The 15,585-nt window shown below is 44.0% G+C and overlaps 1 protein-coding gene across 1 annotated transcript in view; it reads left to right on the forward strand.

Moving 5' to 3' along the window:
- The first annotated feature begins 2,427 nt into the window (after nucleotides 1-2,427).
- Nucleotides 2,428-15,585, forward strand: part of Prps2 (phosphoribosyl pyrophosphate synthetase 2) — a 35,836-nt gene continuing 22,678 nt past the window's right edge. Inside the window, exons 1-2 of the mRNA XM_032889995.1 lie at nucleotides 2,428-2,865; nucleotides 11,154-11,337. Coding sequence (XP_032745886.1) covers nucleotides 2,744-2,865; nucleotides 11,154-11,337 — 306 coding nt within the window. The 5' untranslated portion in view covers nucleotides 2,428-2,743. The remainder of the gene's footprint in view (nucleotides 2,866-11,153; nucleotides 11,338-15,585) is intronic.

Below are 15,585 nucleotides of genomic sequence, written 5' to 3' on the forward strand. Positions count from 1 at the left end.
AGTCAGACAACTGATTCTTTACCTGGGGTCATTTTGTCCTGAGGGAAGATATTTAAATACACCTAGAGGCACTTTTACTTGTCAGAACAGAACACATTTCTTGTGGGTTGAGACTAGGAATGCTTTTAAGCAACCTACACATGCAGGAGAGCCCCACAACAAAGAATTACCCAGTCTGCCAGTTAAGCGACAGTTATAGATCAAATCTGGCTGTCAGTTGAGTGACAGTTATAGGTCAAGGTTTTCCCACAATTTGCCCCCTGTGGATCAAGGTCCTTGGGAGAAAAACTGTTCACCCAATATCTAGAGCTTCTGTCTTGAGCCTGTACATTTTTCAGTGTAGGTTTTGTGCTTAGCTTGTTACTGAGGATGATTTTTTGACTCCCACTAGTATCTCCAACAATTTACCCTTTGTATGCTCAGCACTCAAGCACAGCTCCTCAATAACCATTGTTCTTGTCAGGACAACATGAATATTTCCTCTCAAGCCACTATCAAGGTCACAATTTGATCTTTGCCTCTAGAATCTCACCCTTGAAGTAACCTACAGATTGGGAACTTGGAAACTTTAACATTATTTTATGCTCCGAGCAGCTTTGTTAACAAAGCGTCCTAGGCTCCCACACTGATCAGAAACTACTTTCCCCCTGATAAAAGCACACACACACACACACACACACACACACACACACACACACACACACACACATAAAGAAATGCCATAATTGATCATTTTGTCTATGAGACAAATATTTAACAGAAAAACATCATAATAACATTGCTGATGATAAATTTTATTTGGTGAGTTTAAGTATAATTATGTTACCAGATTCAGTCAATAAAATTTTTAGACACATGCTTGGATATGATAATTTATCATGCAAATTTTATTATAAAATAGTTATTTGCCTCTGAACATGTGGAATGCTTTGAGAGATAGGTCACAAGGTTAATTCGTCATGGTCGTGTAAGCATTGTAGCATGTTCATAAATGAACCAAGACAGCGGGAGCATAATTAAGCGCTGTAATCTTAATGGTGTGGTCTGTCATCTGAATCTTTATACAGCATATACTAGGTGTAGCTTAAAAGTCACTGTAGGTAGACTGTTGATGCTGCCGTTGTTTTTGAGACAAAATGAAAAAGGGCAGAAATACAATGGATGTGGTGCTTTGGAGAACGTCTTGGTAAGCAGGTCATTGGAGCTTCAAAAGAAACGCTTTCATAAATTCAATTTGCTTGGGTTTGAGGGAGCTTATGGGGTTCTGAGGGACCCAGTTTCACTAAACCAGCTGGCCTTGAACTCAGAAATCCACTTGTCTCTGCCTCCAGAGTGTAGAGATTAAAGGCTTTTCTACCGTGGCTGACACCATTGCAAAGTTCAAGGAAGGACCCAGAAGCAAAACCCCCAAAGATAGGTACAATCTAGATAGTCTCCCAAGTCCCAGTAACACAAGAAGTGCCTTTAGAGTTGGCTATGATTCGGTAGTCTTGGTTGTGGATGGCAAACTAATTTTCGAGGGATATCGGTAGAGCCAACTAGTTATCTGTCTCTGGAGGCTTTTAAAATAGGTAAATCACGATCACTCCTCCAGGAGCTCGGGATGAATCTCCTTTTCTTCTGGTGTTTTGTACCCAGTGATTGGCTCCATACCACACTAGCTACTTCAGAAATGCTGAGGTGGGGATTGGGGGCAGGGAAAGCAGAGGACTCCTGGGGTAGTCTGGCTCTAGAGAATCCAAGGGACAGGAAGTTGTGAAGGGAGCCTGAGAGCCAGCCTATCTACATAAAAATGAGGACTCAGAGCCAATTAGAAAGAGTCAACTGATGTCCTGAAAACAGGTTTTCTTCTTGCACCTGAGCTTAGGGTTCAAATGGTGGCTTTCATCAATGGCTCCTATAAAAAGCAACACACACTTAGCCAGCTAGACGGTAACATTTTCAGACTTCGTGGACCAAGAGGCAAAAGACAAGAAATTATGTAGGCATTTATATAAAAAGGAAAAAAAAAAAAAAACCCCGAAATTTCAGCTTTTGTTGAAAAAAAAAAAAAGGAAACCAAAATATTCGAGTTCATTTTAAAAAATACACATCTAAATTAAATAAGAGACTTCTCATTGGTGAGAAAACCCTTAGTCCATTTCAAAAGCAGTATATGTCATCACTTCAAATGCAAACATGCTTCACTCTCGTGTGCAAATACAGGCCGCTGTGTGGGTCTGGGCTACGTAGACACAGCGTATACTTGAAGCCCAGGTATCACCTCTGGGTTCTGAGCTTCCGGGTTGACAGGCAGCTTTAGGCTGTGAGGCACCACATGGTCCCTTCCCTCAGTGGTTCCCTGTGCCCACTTTATCTGGTTGCTTGATCCACGCTTAAAAGCGAGTCAGGAAGTCCAGTGTGGAGCATTGAGCTCCTGTACCGAGCAACTGTACCTGGGTGCTTCGGGACCACCCAGAGCTTCAAACACTGCTGCCCAGCCTGCGTGGGCAGAAGCAGCGGCCCAGCACCCTCCAGCGACTCTTGGGCTGCTCCTCCTCCCTCTGGCTCCTCCCCTAGCCCGCCCCTTCCCTAGATCTTGCTGCCGCGTTTTCCCGCTTCACCAGCAGCGGCGGCCACCGCAGCAGCAGCAGCAGCAGCAGCAGCAGCCGCAGCAGCCGCCACTGCAGCAGCCACCGTAGCAGCAGTCTGCGTCGCGGTCGCTTTCTCCTTCTCTGGCGCGCTTCAGTCCCCGTGAGTCACCATGCCCAACATCGTGCTCTTCAGCGGCAGCTCTCACCAGGACCTGTCGCAGCGCGTGGCCGATCGCCTGGGCCTGGAGCTGGGCAAGGTGGTCACCAAGAAGTTTAGCAACCAGGAGACCAGGTGGGAGCTTCACTGGGGCTAAGGCAGGGGCCGAAGCGTGCCCAGGCCAGCTCCGCGGGCGTCGTGCTCTCCCTTCCGGGGCGGGACGGCAACAAGCTGCTGCAGAGCCAGCGCGGCTGCGCCCAGGGAGAAAGAAGTTCAGCAAAGGGACCCCCCCACCCCCAACCCGGTCACCCTAGAGTCTCTGCGCGCGTCCTCCGGCTGTTGTCCCTCACTTCGGCGACCTGTGGACCCTTGGGCACCCCAGGCCCCTCTTTTACACCGCCGAGCCTGGGCTCTGTTCGGAAGGGCAATATCGGGGCAGTTACAGAGCGTCTGAGAGAGTGGGCAGTGTGTGGGCATCACATCGGTGCCGGGAATGGTGGGGGCGGGGAGATATTGGTGGATCCGCCCGCCCCAGTTTCCAAGTCTGCCTGGCTGAACCCCAGACTCCTGCGTGGTTGAAAAGGCTCTTCAGTCCTGGGCACTGGGTTTACCCGGGGGAACTTTCGAATGCCCACTTCCAGCCGCTGGCGATCAGAGTACTGCTAGCTGCTCAGGTGACTCTAGAGCAGCCAGCTAATTAAACGCTGCCTTATCCAGAAGGGTGGGTTTGTGCGGGAGTTAGGCAGAGCGTGGGAAAGCGGAGACGCACGTGTTGAGCGCTCCTGCCCTTCCTTTAAACTTTGCCGCAATTATTATCGCGAACTAGTAGCTTCTTTGTGTTTATGGAGCATAGCTGCGCACAGCAACAAGACCATAGTTTGGCAAAAATTCCACCCATTTCTCACATTAGCAAGTGGTAGTCACCAGTATTCGGGGCCACCAGGCGGGCGGAAGCCCTCCTCCGGGGTTGGACTCCTTGTCCCACTTGCCCAAAGCCAGTTTCTTTTTACCTATTTCTATTTAGCACAGTTAACCAACTATAGGGTGCACAGTGACAGATAACCGTTCTACATTTAGTAGCGTTCGAATTCATTCAGCAAGTTTTACAGAGGAAAAAAAAATGCGGACCATTCTCTGTAATTACAGAAATAAACTAGAAATGAATTGTAGACAAAAATCTCAAAACTAAAACTGAGATTTCGAGAAGAAAGCAAAAAATCTTGCAGATTGAATCAAGAATTTGTTTATGAAGTTAAGGGCATTTGTCTCTCCCTTTTGTCGTTTGATTTTGGTTTGGTTTTCGTTTTCTGGGACAGAATTTTGTTGTGTATATAGGCTGTTGTTGAACTCACCATGTAGCCCAGGCAGCCTTCAGACGCACAGGAGTACCCCTGCCTCTACCTCCCAAGTATTAGAATTACAGGGGTGTAGGGGTGTGTGTTACCAGACCCAGCTAACAGGTTAATATTGATGGCAAAGATGATTTTTCTAGAGGTTATGTGAATCCTGTATGACCTTTTCTAGGTATTAAGCTCCATTTACACAGCTTGGGTGATAATAGAAGAAACACTGTGGACAATTCAGGCTAAAAGAACTGCCATTTCTCTTACTTACTCACTTTAGATCGCGATTGAAGTTCTCCCTCCTCCAAGCCCCCACCCCAAAATAAATTAATGGGAGAAAAAAAAGAAAAGAAAGAATCCAAACCATCCTGGAGTCATCAACAAGACAACAGCAATGAAATGAAGTATGAAATTAAATTAAGAACAGTGAAAATTTGATTTTCATAATTTCAAACAACAATAGCACTAAATCGAATGCCACTTTGGGGTGGGGGACTCTAGCTCAGTTGGTAGAGTTGCTTGCAGGAGTTTGCATGAAGCCCTGGATTTGATCTCCTGTGCCACATCAAAGCAGGATGTGCTAGCGTACACTACAGTCTCAGCCCTTGGGTGGAAGAAGCCAGAAAAGCAGGAATTCAAGAGCATCTTTGGCTACACAGTGGGGTTTCAGCTACATAGGAGAGCATGCTTGTTTTTTTTTTTTTTCAACGTTCCATTGCGCTTTTTTTTTTTTTTCTAGTACAGAGGATGGATTCCAGGTCCTTGTGCATACTAGGCAAGAAGACCCAACCACTGAGCCTCATCCGCAATGCCCTTTGTAGAGTTAGATCTATGGAGGGTTCTCTAGGACTTCGGAGAAGGATGGAGCTATGTTTGAACATTGCAAGATTTTGTTAGTCCTAGTCCAAGTTTCAGCAGCTCTGGGGAAACAAGTAGAATTAGTAAGTCTCTTTGTTTAGAAGGTGTTGTCATGTAAGTAAGGGAGATATTTCTGGCTGGAGTGGGTTTTGAGTAAGTGAAGCAACCCTTCCTTGTAATCTCAGTGTAGCACAATTCTTTGCTTGTAAGGCATGGCTAATCTAGTTGATCTGTGCCTGGATGACTAATGGATTTCTACAAGTCCTGTATCAGCTGATAGGTGAAACTCACTCAGATGTTTCGGTGTGATTGTTCGTACATTTACTTTAAGTAGAAAGAAGTCTTATCTTCAGTTTGGGTTATCTTTTCACAGAAGTTGATCATTAGAAATCCTAAGATATCAAAGACCCCCCCCCCCAGCTCCACTTTCTGTCTCTCCTGTTGAATGGGTTGAAGTCTTGGTTTGTTGTTTGTTCTAGTTGTGGATTTGCTTTCCCTTTCTTTGAGTCAAGTTCTCATGAGGTCTAGGTTGGTGTGGAGTTCACTGCGTCACTAAGATTTCCCTTGGCTTCATGACCCTCCTGCCCTCACTTCCCATGTTGGGATCACAGAATCCATGTGCCAGGACACCATGCTACTACACTTTGCTACATTTTATGTTCTATCTTACAGAAAATTTAAAAGGTTAGCTTTTCTCAGGAACTGCACAGAGGAGGTGGTTGTTTTTGGGGTTTTTTTCCCACAGTCCTCAAATTGGGTGTTCGTGTTTGGCTGTAGAGACCAGAAAACAAAGGACAACAGAAAAAGAAAGTAGAATCAATTTATATAAGGTACTCTTTCTTCAGAGCCTCTTGCTCAGTGAGGAACAGAAGTCTGAATGCTACGCCCTGGCCCTCGGCAGACACATCAGTTCCTAGTTTTCTTAAATGCTACTTTATCAGACAGGCACTCTTCTGCTTTTACCTTTTCATCTGTGTGTTATTTCCATTGTACAGGGAGAAGTGCATTCCCGCTTCTCTCCCAACCCCAGCAAATGCTACATGGTTTGGAGGATGGTGTTCATGTTGGGATCCCGGGTTTCTTGTATTTTACTCTGCTATTGGGGTCCTTTAACTGCTTCATGGGACCCAATGTGCAGGTTACTAGCATTTAACAAATCACCAAGAACTCAGGGCCTTAAAGCAACCAATGTTTATTTGGCTCCCAGACCTGAAGTTTGTGCAGATCAGAGCAAGAAAGGCTTGTTTCTATCTCCGGGGTGGGGGCAGCTTGGGTGGATACTGGGGCCTTGAGATTAATTTTTGAAGATAGCTCACCCACATAGCTGATAAGTCTGGCGAGCTTTGGCCAGGATGTTTTGACTAAGAATCACTCCACAGGGCTGCTTGTGTTCCCTTCTAGCATAGAAGGTATGTTACAAGAGGGAGAGTTGTAACAGACAGGAAGTAGTTAAGTAGCAGTTTGTTAAGGCTTGAACTTAGAAGTTGGCACATCATCACGTCTATAACATTGTTTTGGCTAAACACAATGCCCTCTTAGGTCTAGGGAAAGCATCTAGATTCTGGTGGCCGGACCGAGATCCTGATCCACAGTAGAAAAAAGTGTGATAATTGTAGTCGTTAAGCATTGAGTCCGTCATATGCTTCAGCCTCCTTTCTGGGGGTCTCTTGTCCTTGGACTGAAGCACACAACCCATTGGAAACCTCCCCTACAGATTGGAGTATGGAGGTCTTTGTAAGTAGAAGCAGAACTGGCTTTGGAAGAATTGTTACCATGGTGTTTCCTGTGCTCCCCTGGACTACTAGTCCTAGGAGGATTGCAGTTCCTTAGTGAGGAAAGGCAGGCCAAAGAATGTGATCTTGGGATAAACAGTCATAAGACCAAGACTTGGGAAACTTTGTGTAAAGAGCTAGATCATAAATATTTTAGGCATTGTGTGCCACATGTCTCCGTTATTGCTGCTTCCCTCCTGAAGCTTCAAGGGAAACTCTATTCTCATGCTTTTTTTGTTGTTGTTTTCTTTTCTCTTACAGTGTTATGAAGCCCAGGCTAGTCCTGAACTCTCAATGTGGTTGATGATGACCTTGAACTTCTGATTCTTCTGTCTCCACCTCCCAAATATTAAAATCACAGATGTGTGTCACCATACCTGATTTGACCTACTGGTGGGGCTCAAGCTTCATATATACTGGGCAAACATTCTACCAACTAAGCTTATAGTCCCAGCCCCCCCCATTTCAGCTTTATGGGCACCCACAGCTCTGGGATCTCGGGACCTTCATCAGTAGAGGATCTCTCTGACTGCTTTTAGTCATCACATCTCTTTCTACTCTTCTAGTCTTCCTCTTCCACATTGAAGGCTAGCTATGATCACATGAGGTTAAATGTAAATAGTTCTAGTGACTTTTCTGTTTTAAATTCACCTGATTCACACGCTTCATTTGGGTATAAACATCTCTTTTGCTATATAATCTAAGCAATTCAAAGGAATGGGACATAAATGTCTTTGGAGGGTATTGTTTGCTGGGAGTACCAACCATTATGTGTGTGTTTGGGGGGGGGTGTACAAAAACAGGCCGAGCACTGTATTTTGTCAGCCCCTGACCTATTAATACTGGCTCCCCAACTTAAGTCAGCCCTATGCATGATGGAATTTTGTTAAATTTCAAATGATTTGTGTGCATGTATGTGCACATGAATGTGTGCACCTATGTAGATGCCAGAGAAGAACTCTGAGGAGCCAGTTCTCTTCTTGCACTTGAAGAAAGATGGTTCTTGTTTCTGCCATGCTGTATCCTCCATGCTCTCTGGCCCCCAAGCCAGATGTTTCTCCTGTCCAAGCCTCCCACCTCTCCACAGGAGTGGTAGGGTTACAGATTCATGCCACTACATCCAGCTTTCTATGGGTTCCAGGGACTGAACATAGGTTGTTTAGGCTTGGGGAGCATCTGCTTTTGTCTACTAAGCCACCTAATTAGCCCAGGAATTGTGTTCACTCTTTAGCACTCACAATAAGGAGATGCATTTCAGGTTTTTGTTTTCCTGTGTACTGTAGCATCCTTAGGAGAGATCCCTTTGCAGGAGTGTGAGCAAATACCGAAACTAGTTTTCAGAGCGTGGCATGGAGGCAGGAAGAAGAGGCATCCAAAGTCATCCTGGCTTTGACTATAAATGTGTGCCACCACACCAGATTCTTTTTAAAGAATTATTTATTTTATGCATATGAGTAGTACACTGTTGCTGTCTTCAGACACACCAGAAGAGGGCATCGGGTCTCATTAGAGACGGTTGCCAGAGCCACCATGTGGTTGCTGGGAATTGAACTCAGGACCTCTGGAAGAGCAGTCAGTGCTCTTAACTGCTCAGTCATCTCTCCAGCCCACCACACCAGATTCTTATGGTGTATTTTAAGTGGCTTTATTTTGGTGGGCAGAGTGAAATTTTCTGTATTCATTTTATTTTTTCAGTACAGGGGATGGAATCCCAGGGTTTCATATGTGTTTATGCAAATACTCTACTATTGAGCTATGTGCACAACCCCGGTTTTCTCATTGTATTTCACTCTAAGAAATTACACCGGCCTGGAGAGATGGTTCAGTAGTTAAGAGCACTGGCTGCTTTTCCAGAGGTCCTGAGTTCAATTCCCAGCTACCACACAGTGGCTCACAACCATCTGTAATGGATCCAATGCCCTCTTCCGGTGTGTCTGAAGACAGCTACAGTGTACTCACATAGATAAAATAAGTAAACCGCTTTTAAAAAGAATATGAACAGGTTCAACTTTTTTTTAAAAAAAGAAGTTACACAGAATCAAAATTTGCATGACATTTATAGTGTCTCAAATATATCAAATTGCTCCAACTATTGGATCAGGATTGCCATTTTAAAACAAGAGTTCCATCATAGCTGATCTGACTCTTTGTGCTGTGATACCCCATGAAGGATGTACCAGAATGCATGATGGTTTCCTTCTCTGTGTGGCAGCCAGATAACATGGATGTGCTGACTCTGCTCATGCTGAGTACCTCAGGAACTTTTAGACATGTGGTTTACAAAGCTTTGGCTACAACTGATTCTTTTCTCCAGAAGCTACAGGATAACAAGGAAAGCAAGGAAGTATACCACACCAAAAAAAAAAATACAGAAACAAAAAATGGTGTGCAGCAAAGAGGTAGAGAGAGTTTCTCTGGCAACTGGGCCATTCGTGTCATCCAACTGGGGGAGGATGTAGAGATGGACTTGAAGACTGACACTAAGAGCTTGAAACTGAATGGGCTGTGTAGAGTGGAATCTGAATGTGTAGTAAATAGAAAATTCAGCAGAGGAAAGGCTAAGGTAAAAGACACACACACACACACACACACACACACACTCACACACACACATACACTCATGCATGAAAGAAAAATACGAATGTTGATCTAGCTCACCCCGTGGCTCAGCTCTGATCATCATTTCCAGAATCCAAATGGAGCCGTCAGTCTTTAGCTTAAATACTGATGGGTATTGACACGATGGTGAGGTGCGAAGTGTTCATCTGCGTGATGGGGAAGAGAGGAAGAGGTGTTAAATCCTCATCTTCCATAGTGAGAAGTCGATACTTGATGCCTCATGAAAAATTAAGATCCGAGCCTTAAATGTTAGCTAGAGAGTTGAAAATAAATCTCTATTGAAAAAGCCATCAAAGATTGAAATTGGTTGTCTCCAGGCTGTTTAACTGTTACAAGCTTAACAGAATAAGTGTGCCCCCCCCCTCTCTGCATGCATGTCAGAGAGACGGAGACAGACAGAGAGACAGAGATATAGACTAGTTCTTACTCTGTAGACTATGCTGGCCTGGAACTCAAAGGAATACTCTTCTCCCAGCCTCTTGCATACTGGGATTATAGACTCAACTACCAAACTTTAGTCACGATTTGATTGTGTGTGTGTGTGTGTGTGTGTGTGTGTGTGTGTGTGTGTGTGTGTGTGTGTGTGGTGTGCATGCATGATATGTACATATTTCTGTAGTCCTATACATGTAAAGGCCATCTTCCTCCATCTTTCCTTTTTGAGACAGGGACTCTCACTGAACCGGAGTTCATTCATTCAGCTGCCAGTGAGCTCTAAAGATCTGCTGTCTCCGCTCCCCCAATGCTGGGGTCATGGATGTGCATGCCATTGCCGCTGGCGTTTTTTAAATGTTGATTTTGGGGAGCCAAACTGAGCTGCTCTATGTTTGTTTTGGTACTCACATTACCAAATGAGCCACCTGTCTAGCTCCCGTGATTTGAATTTTTAAGAAAATATCCAGTCTTAACTTTAATAATAGAAAAATTGCCATCAAGAATTATCAGAGAAGGCCTGGAACTTAGATTGACTCCTTGAAAGGTCAGCTCTTGGCTCTTACAAGGATCCCACACCATTCTTTCCTAAGAATGGCTCGTTGTGTGTGAACTATTAACAGCTAGTAAACAATGTGACTTACACTGAGCTCCCGCCTGCCTGGTGCGAAGCTAGCATTTTGAAATGCACTAGATGGTGGGTGAATACATGACCAGCTTCCAGTCTGTAATGCTTCCTTAGTAGAAGACAACACTTCGCAGTTGTCACAGCTCATTGCTGGACACTTTGAGCTGGACTTCTGTAACACCCCCTGGGGAAGAATGCTTGAAGGTCACACCTGTATTACCCATATACTTTTCCTTTGTTGATGTTGTTTGGTGCCCATGCCATCTCATTAGTCACCATCAGGATTATGACTGCAGAGTCCCATGATTAGACCTGCTGCTGGATTGCTGAAGCTGGGGTTGGTCTCAGGGAGTCTCAGAGACTAATACTAACCAATGCTGTGATGGCTAATTGCTAATTGTCAACATGACAGAATCTGGGATCACCTGCGAAAATGGGCCTCTGAGCCAGCTTTTGAGGGTGGTGGGGCTATCTTGATTGTGTTAACTGAGATAGAAAGGCCCACCCAAGTATATAGCACTGTTTTCTGTCTGGGCCCTGAACTCTGTAAGTGGGAAAGAGGGCTGAGAAGTAGCATGCATCTATCACTCTGCTTTCCAATTAAGACTGAAGTGTGGTCAGCGGCTTCAAGGCCCCTCCATCTTGAGTTCCTAGCCATGATGGAATCTACCTTGAACTGTGAGGCAAAATAAAATAAGTCACTTTTCTTAGAGTACTTTACATAGCAACAGGCAAAAAAATATTAAGACGGCTGGCATTGTTCTTTTGTAGTGTCGAGATTGGTGAAAGTGTGAGAGGGGAAGATGTCTATATCATCCAGAGCGGCTGTGGGGAAATTAATGACAACCTGATGGAGCTACTCATCATGATCAACGCGTGCAAGATTGCATCCTCATCCAGGGTAACAGCTGTGATACCCTGCTTCCCCTACGCCCGGCAAGATAAAAAGGACAAGGTAGGCTAGGTGTGTCCTGTCCTAGAAACCCACTGTGCTTACCGTAGTTTCTCACCTATTGCCTTCAAGTAGACTATCCAGAAGCAACCGCTTTCCTCTTCAATGACCATGTAAATATGTGCCCTCGCTTTGTCTATTTCAGATTTGTCACTGAACCCGTCATATATATCAACACAGACAATGTATGTTTTCAAAGGCAGTCAAGGTGGTGGATAGAGTTACACACACACACACACACACACACACACACCTCAATGAGTACAAGTGAAGAGAATTACTTCACTGCCTTGGATCATTGTGAGGGCTCCAGTTGCAATATTGTGTTCTTACAAGTGGTTTCCATTGTAAGATTGGGTAAAGGGGCCATAGGGCATCTGCATCGTTGCTTCTAACTGTATGTAAATTGACAGTGCCTTCCCCCAAAGTTTAATTAAAATTAATACTCTATCTGTTTTTAGCCTTATAAGGAGCATTGATATTATTTTAGCAAAATTCCCATTAATGGAGGCTCTAAGCTTCCAGGAGAAGCTGAAAAAAATTGTTCTTAGCCTCTTTGACACATTAGATAAGGTTGCTTAGGGGCACCATCACAAATTACCATGAGCTGGGCACATTTACAGAGCAGGAAATTATTCGTTAGTTCACAGACCAGATGTCTGATGCCATGGTGTGTCAGTGCCATGCTTGCTGTAAGGGAGAATCCTTCCTGCCTCTTCCACCTCCCCAGGTATTCAGGCTTCTCTTGGTCAGTGGCCTCAGTGTTTCAGTCTTTGTCTTCAAGACACTTCTCTATATGTGTGATACTGTCACTGAATTGAAAGTCATCCTCATTCGGGATGATCTCATCTCGTGATCCTTCGATAATTACGTATGTAATGATGCTACTTCCAAGAGGCATAAATAGATTCTGAGGGTCAGGATAGAGACATATATTTTTGGATGTCTCCATTCAATCCACCATAATTTGATAGTTTCCTCTCGAAGACCCTCCCTAGAGGAGGGTCATCCTGCCTTGCCCAGCAACTGGGGCCTTCAGGCAATTCCTTCATTCTGGCTACAGCCTGTGTCCTCTATGTCGTGGCTTTTCCTCCAGTTCTATGTCTCCACTTCTATCCTTATAAGGATGTATCATTGGCTTTAGGGCCAAGCTTATCCAAATTAAAATTAAAGTATATTTATAGATACTTGTGAATTTCTATTTCTATATGCCTGAAATATTATTTTCATTTCCCCTGAACCATTTAAACATGCAAAAGAAATTCATAACTCATTAATAGTATCTACCAATGTGGCAGGCTAGGTTTGGTCCACAAGCCTCACTTTGCATTATTTTTATAGTCAGTTTTGTGTTACTGTAAGTAAAGGATCTATGCTGAGTGACTTATAAAATGAAGGGGTTTGTTTAGTGAGGCTGGGAGATCCAAACAACTGGACTTTGGCATCCTGGCTGCTGTTCACGATATAGCAGGAGGAACTAGCCACATGTAGAAGGGATATGGGTGAGCAAGGGACAACCGAGTGGGGATAGACCAGCTTCATCCTTTTTATTATAACCTACTCTTGTGGGAAATTGCTCACTGAAATGGTTAATTTTCATTTTCTTTGTCAACTTGACACAACCTAGAGTCAGCTGAGAAAAGAAAGCTATGAGGAATTGTCTAGGTGAGGTTTCTCCGTGGGCATGTTTTCAGGGATTGTCTTGGTTACATTAATTCATGGGGAGGAGCCAGTGTGAATACAGGTGGCACCATTCCTTTGGCTTGGGTCCCGAGCTGAAGGAAAAGAAAGTGAACTGATTATCAGTACACATGCATTCATTCTCTCTGTTCTTGACTATGAATGTGTCTAGCTGCGTGAAGTCCCTGGCCCCTCCACTTTCCCACGATGATGGACTGTATCCTAGAATTGTGAGTCAATTAAACCCTTTCCCCTTATGTTGTCTGTGTCAGGGTGTTTTATCATAGCAACAGAAATTGAACTGACGGGCAAGGAGTTTGATACATTGCCAGCATGATTAATTTGAATCCAGTTCATGCCCTTTGTATTTTGTGTTTGCCTCAGGGATAATACTACCTTATGACTTCTTCAGTAAATTTTGTCCTTACAAGGGTCCTGTCCACTTGCGGGGCGTAGGTTCACACTCCAGAGTCTTCTTTAAGGAATACAAGTATTGAGACACATTTGGTGGTGATTGTCGACATACTGATACATGGTAACCTTTTCTAAAGTCGTATTTGCTAACTTCTCTTTCATTCCAAATTTATGACAGAGAACTAGCTCTGTCTGCCACCCATCACTTGCACTGCAGGGAATGTTTTGGTCTTTTGGTCTCTTGTCCCCTGATTGCAAGCACCATCCCAGCTGTTCTCAAAACACCAGTAAATTTGTTATATATTATATTTGGTGGTATGTGAGGTGTGTTTGTGTGTATGCATTTGAAGGTCAGGACAACTTGTCGGCATTGTTTCTCTCCTCCACCAGGGATTAAACACAGGTCATCAGGTTTCATTGCAAGTGCCTTTACCAACTAAATCATCTTAACCCTACCCCTCTCCCACCCCCAGTGGCTTTAATTGTTTTTCAGAACGGCACTGTGGCCAGCTATCCACCAATTTCCCCATTATTAAACATTTAGATATGTTTTCCTTTTAGGACCATTTTGAACATGTGTCCCATGCCTTTCCAAACTTAGCTGCTAGTGCACAAGATAAGACTATCATCAAATAGCAAGGATAGAATGACATTCAAGAGACAATATGTACAGCTCAGGAAACTGCCACTTACTGTTAGAGACAAGGAGCAACCGTAGGAGTGTTTTGTTTCTTAGAATCCCTGCAACAAATGGCTACTGCAAACAGAATGGCTTAAAGACAGCAGCCGTGCATTCTCACAGAACTCTGGAGTCCAAAATTGCCAAATCAGGTTCCAACATTCCATCTCCACCGATGGGTATTAAATGGAATTGTTGATGGATATGGTGAGCATTGTCAGGCTTGGTTAAGCTTCGACACAGTGCTGGTTTCCAATCATTGATCACTTCCAACAGGAAACTCTAGTGATAAAAAGGAAGTCAAAGTCTGACTGTGCCAGGAAACAAGTGTCCCCTGTTCACGCTGTTCTCAGCAAGTCTTGTACAGGTCTGTAACCTAAAGTGGCCTTAGAGGAAGTCAGGACCCACGGATTGTTCTGGAGCCATGGCTTCCTTTATTTTTAATCTTATTTTAATTCTCCTCTCTCTCTCTGTCCCTCTGTCCTGTCTCTGTCTCTGTCTCTCTCTCTGTCTCTGTCTCTCTCTCTCTCTCTCTCTCTGTGTGTGTGTGTGTGTGTGTGTGTGTGTGTGTGTGTGTGTGTGTGTGTACAGGTACATATACATCCCATGGCACACTGTGGTCAGAAGGAAACTTTGTGGAGTCAGTTTTCTCCCTCTACCTAGGTCTACGTCAGACTTGCATAGCAAGCACTCTCACCTGCCGAGTCCTTTCAACCATGACTTCTAATGGATCTGGGTAGTCAGTATGATTCAAATTATAGAAAGGAAACAATTACGATTTCATTCTCACATCCAATTGAATCTGTGCATCTGCCATTCAGTGTGTACCATTTGCTTTCTGTAAAGTTCTGAAAATTGACGTCTTCCCTTCAACCATGCCTCTTAGCTTGATGCTGGGAAACTGCTGGGTGGGTGTTGAGACTTTAGTAAGAGAAACAAGAAATGACCAGACCCTTGTAGTGTGCTTCATTTCTTAGTCTACTGTTACCATTTCCCGGTGTCTGGGGACTGTGAGAATACCAACCATGATTTGAGATGGAGGAAAGTACTTCCTAATTTCCTTTTCTTATTTTTTTTAAATTTTTTTGTCTGCTTCACTTAAAGAGGCAGAAAGCCAGGTGCTGTTTGAATGTCATAGAAAGCTATGTGCTACATTTAGCGTAGACAGAATATTCTTGCTGGCGACCAGAGGAGCTCTGGGCAGCCCTCCCAGGCTGCTGCCTATTGTTCCTCTCTCTCTTCCTTTGCAACTGTATTGCCCATGGCCACTAATAGCACAGTGAAATTCTGCGTAATTGCCTCTACCAAGAAGTACCAGCGGGAAAGAGCCCAGAAAAATCTCAGGGCCTTAAAACATTTTCCAAACTTGTTTCATGTGTTTTGTTTTTATTTTGTTTTGTTTTGTTTTGTTTTGTTTTACCATTTACACTATAAATACTGAAAGGTTTATTTAGCTTTGATTTGTAAGGTACAAATTC

Source organism: Rattus rattus, chromosome X, assembly GCF_011064425.1.
Source record: "Rattus rattus isolate New Zealand chromosome X, Rrattus_CSIRO_v1, whole genome shotgun sequence".
NCBI lineage: Eukaryota > Metazoa > Chordata > Mammalia > Rodentia > Muridae > Rattus > Rattus rattus.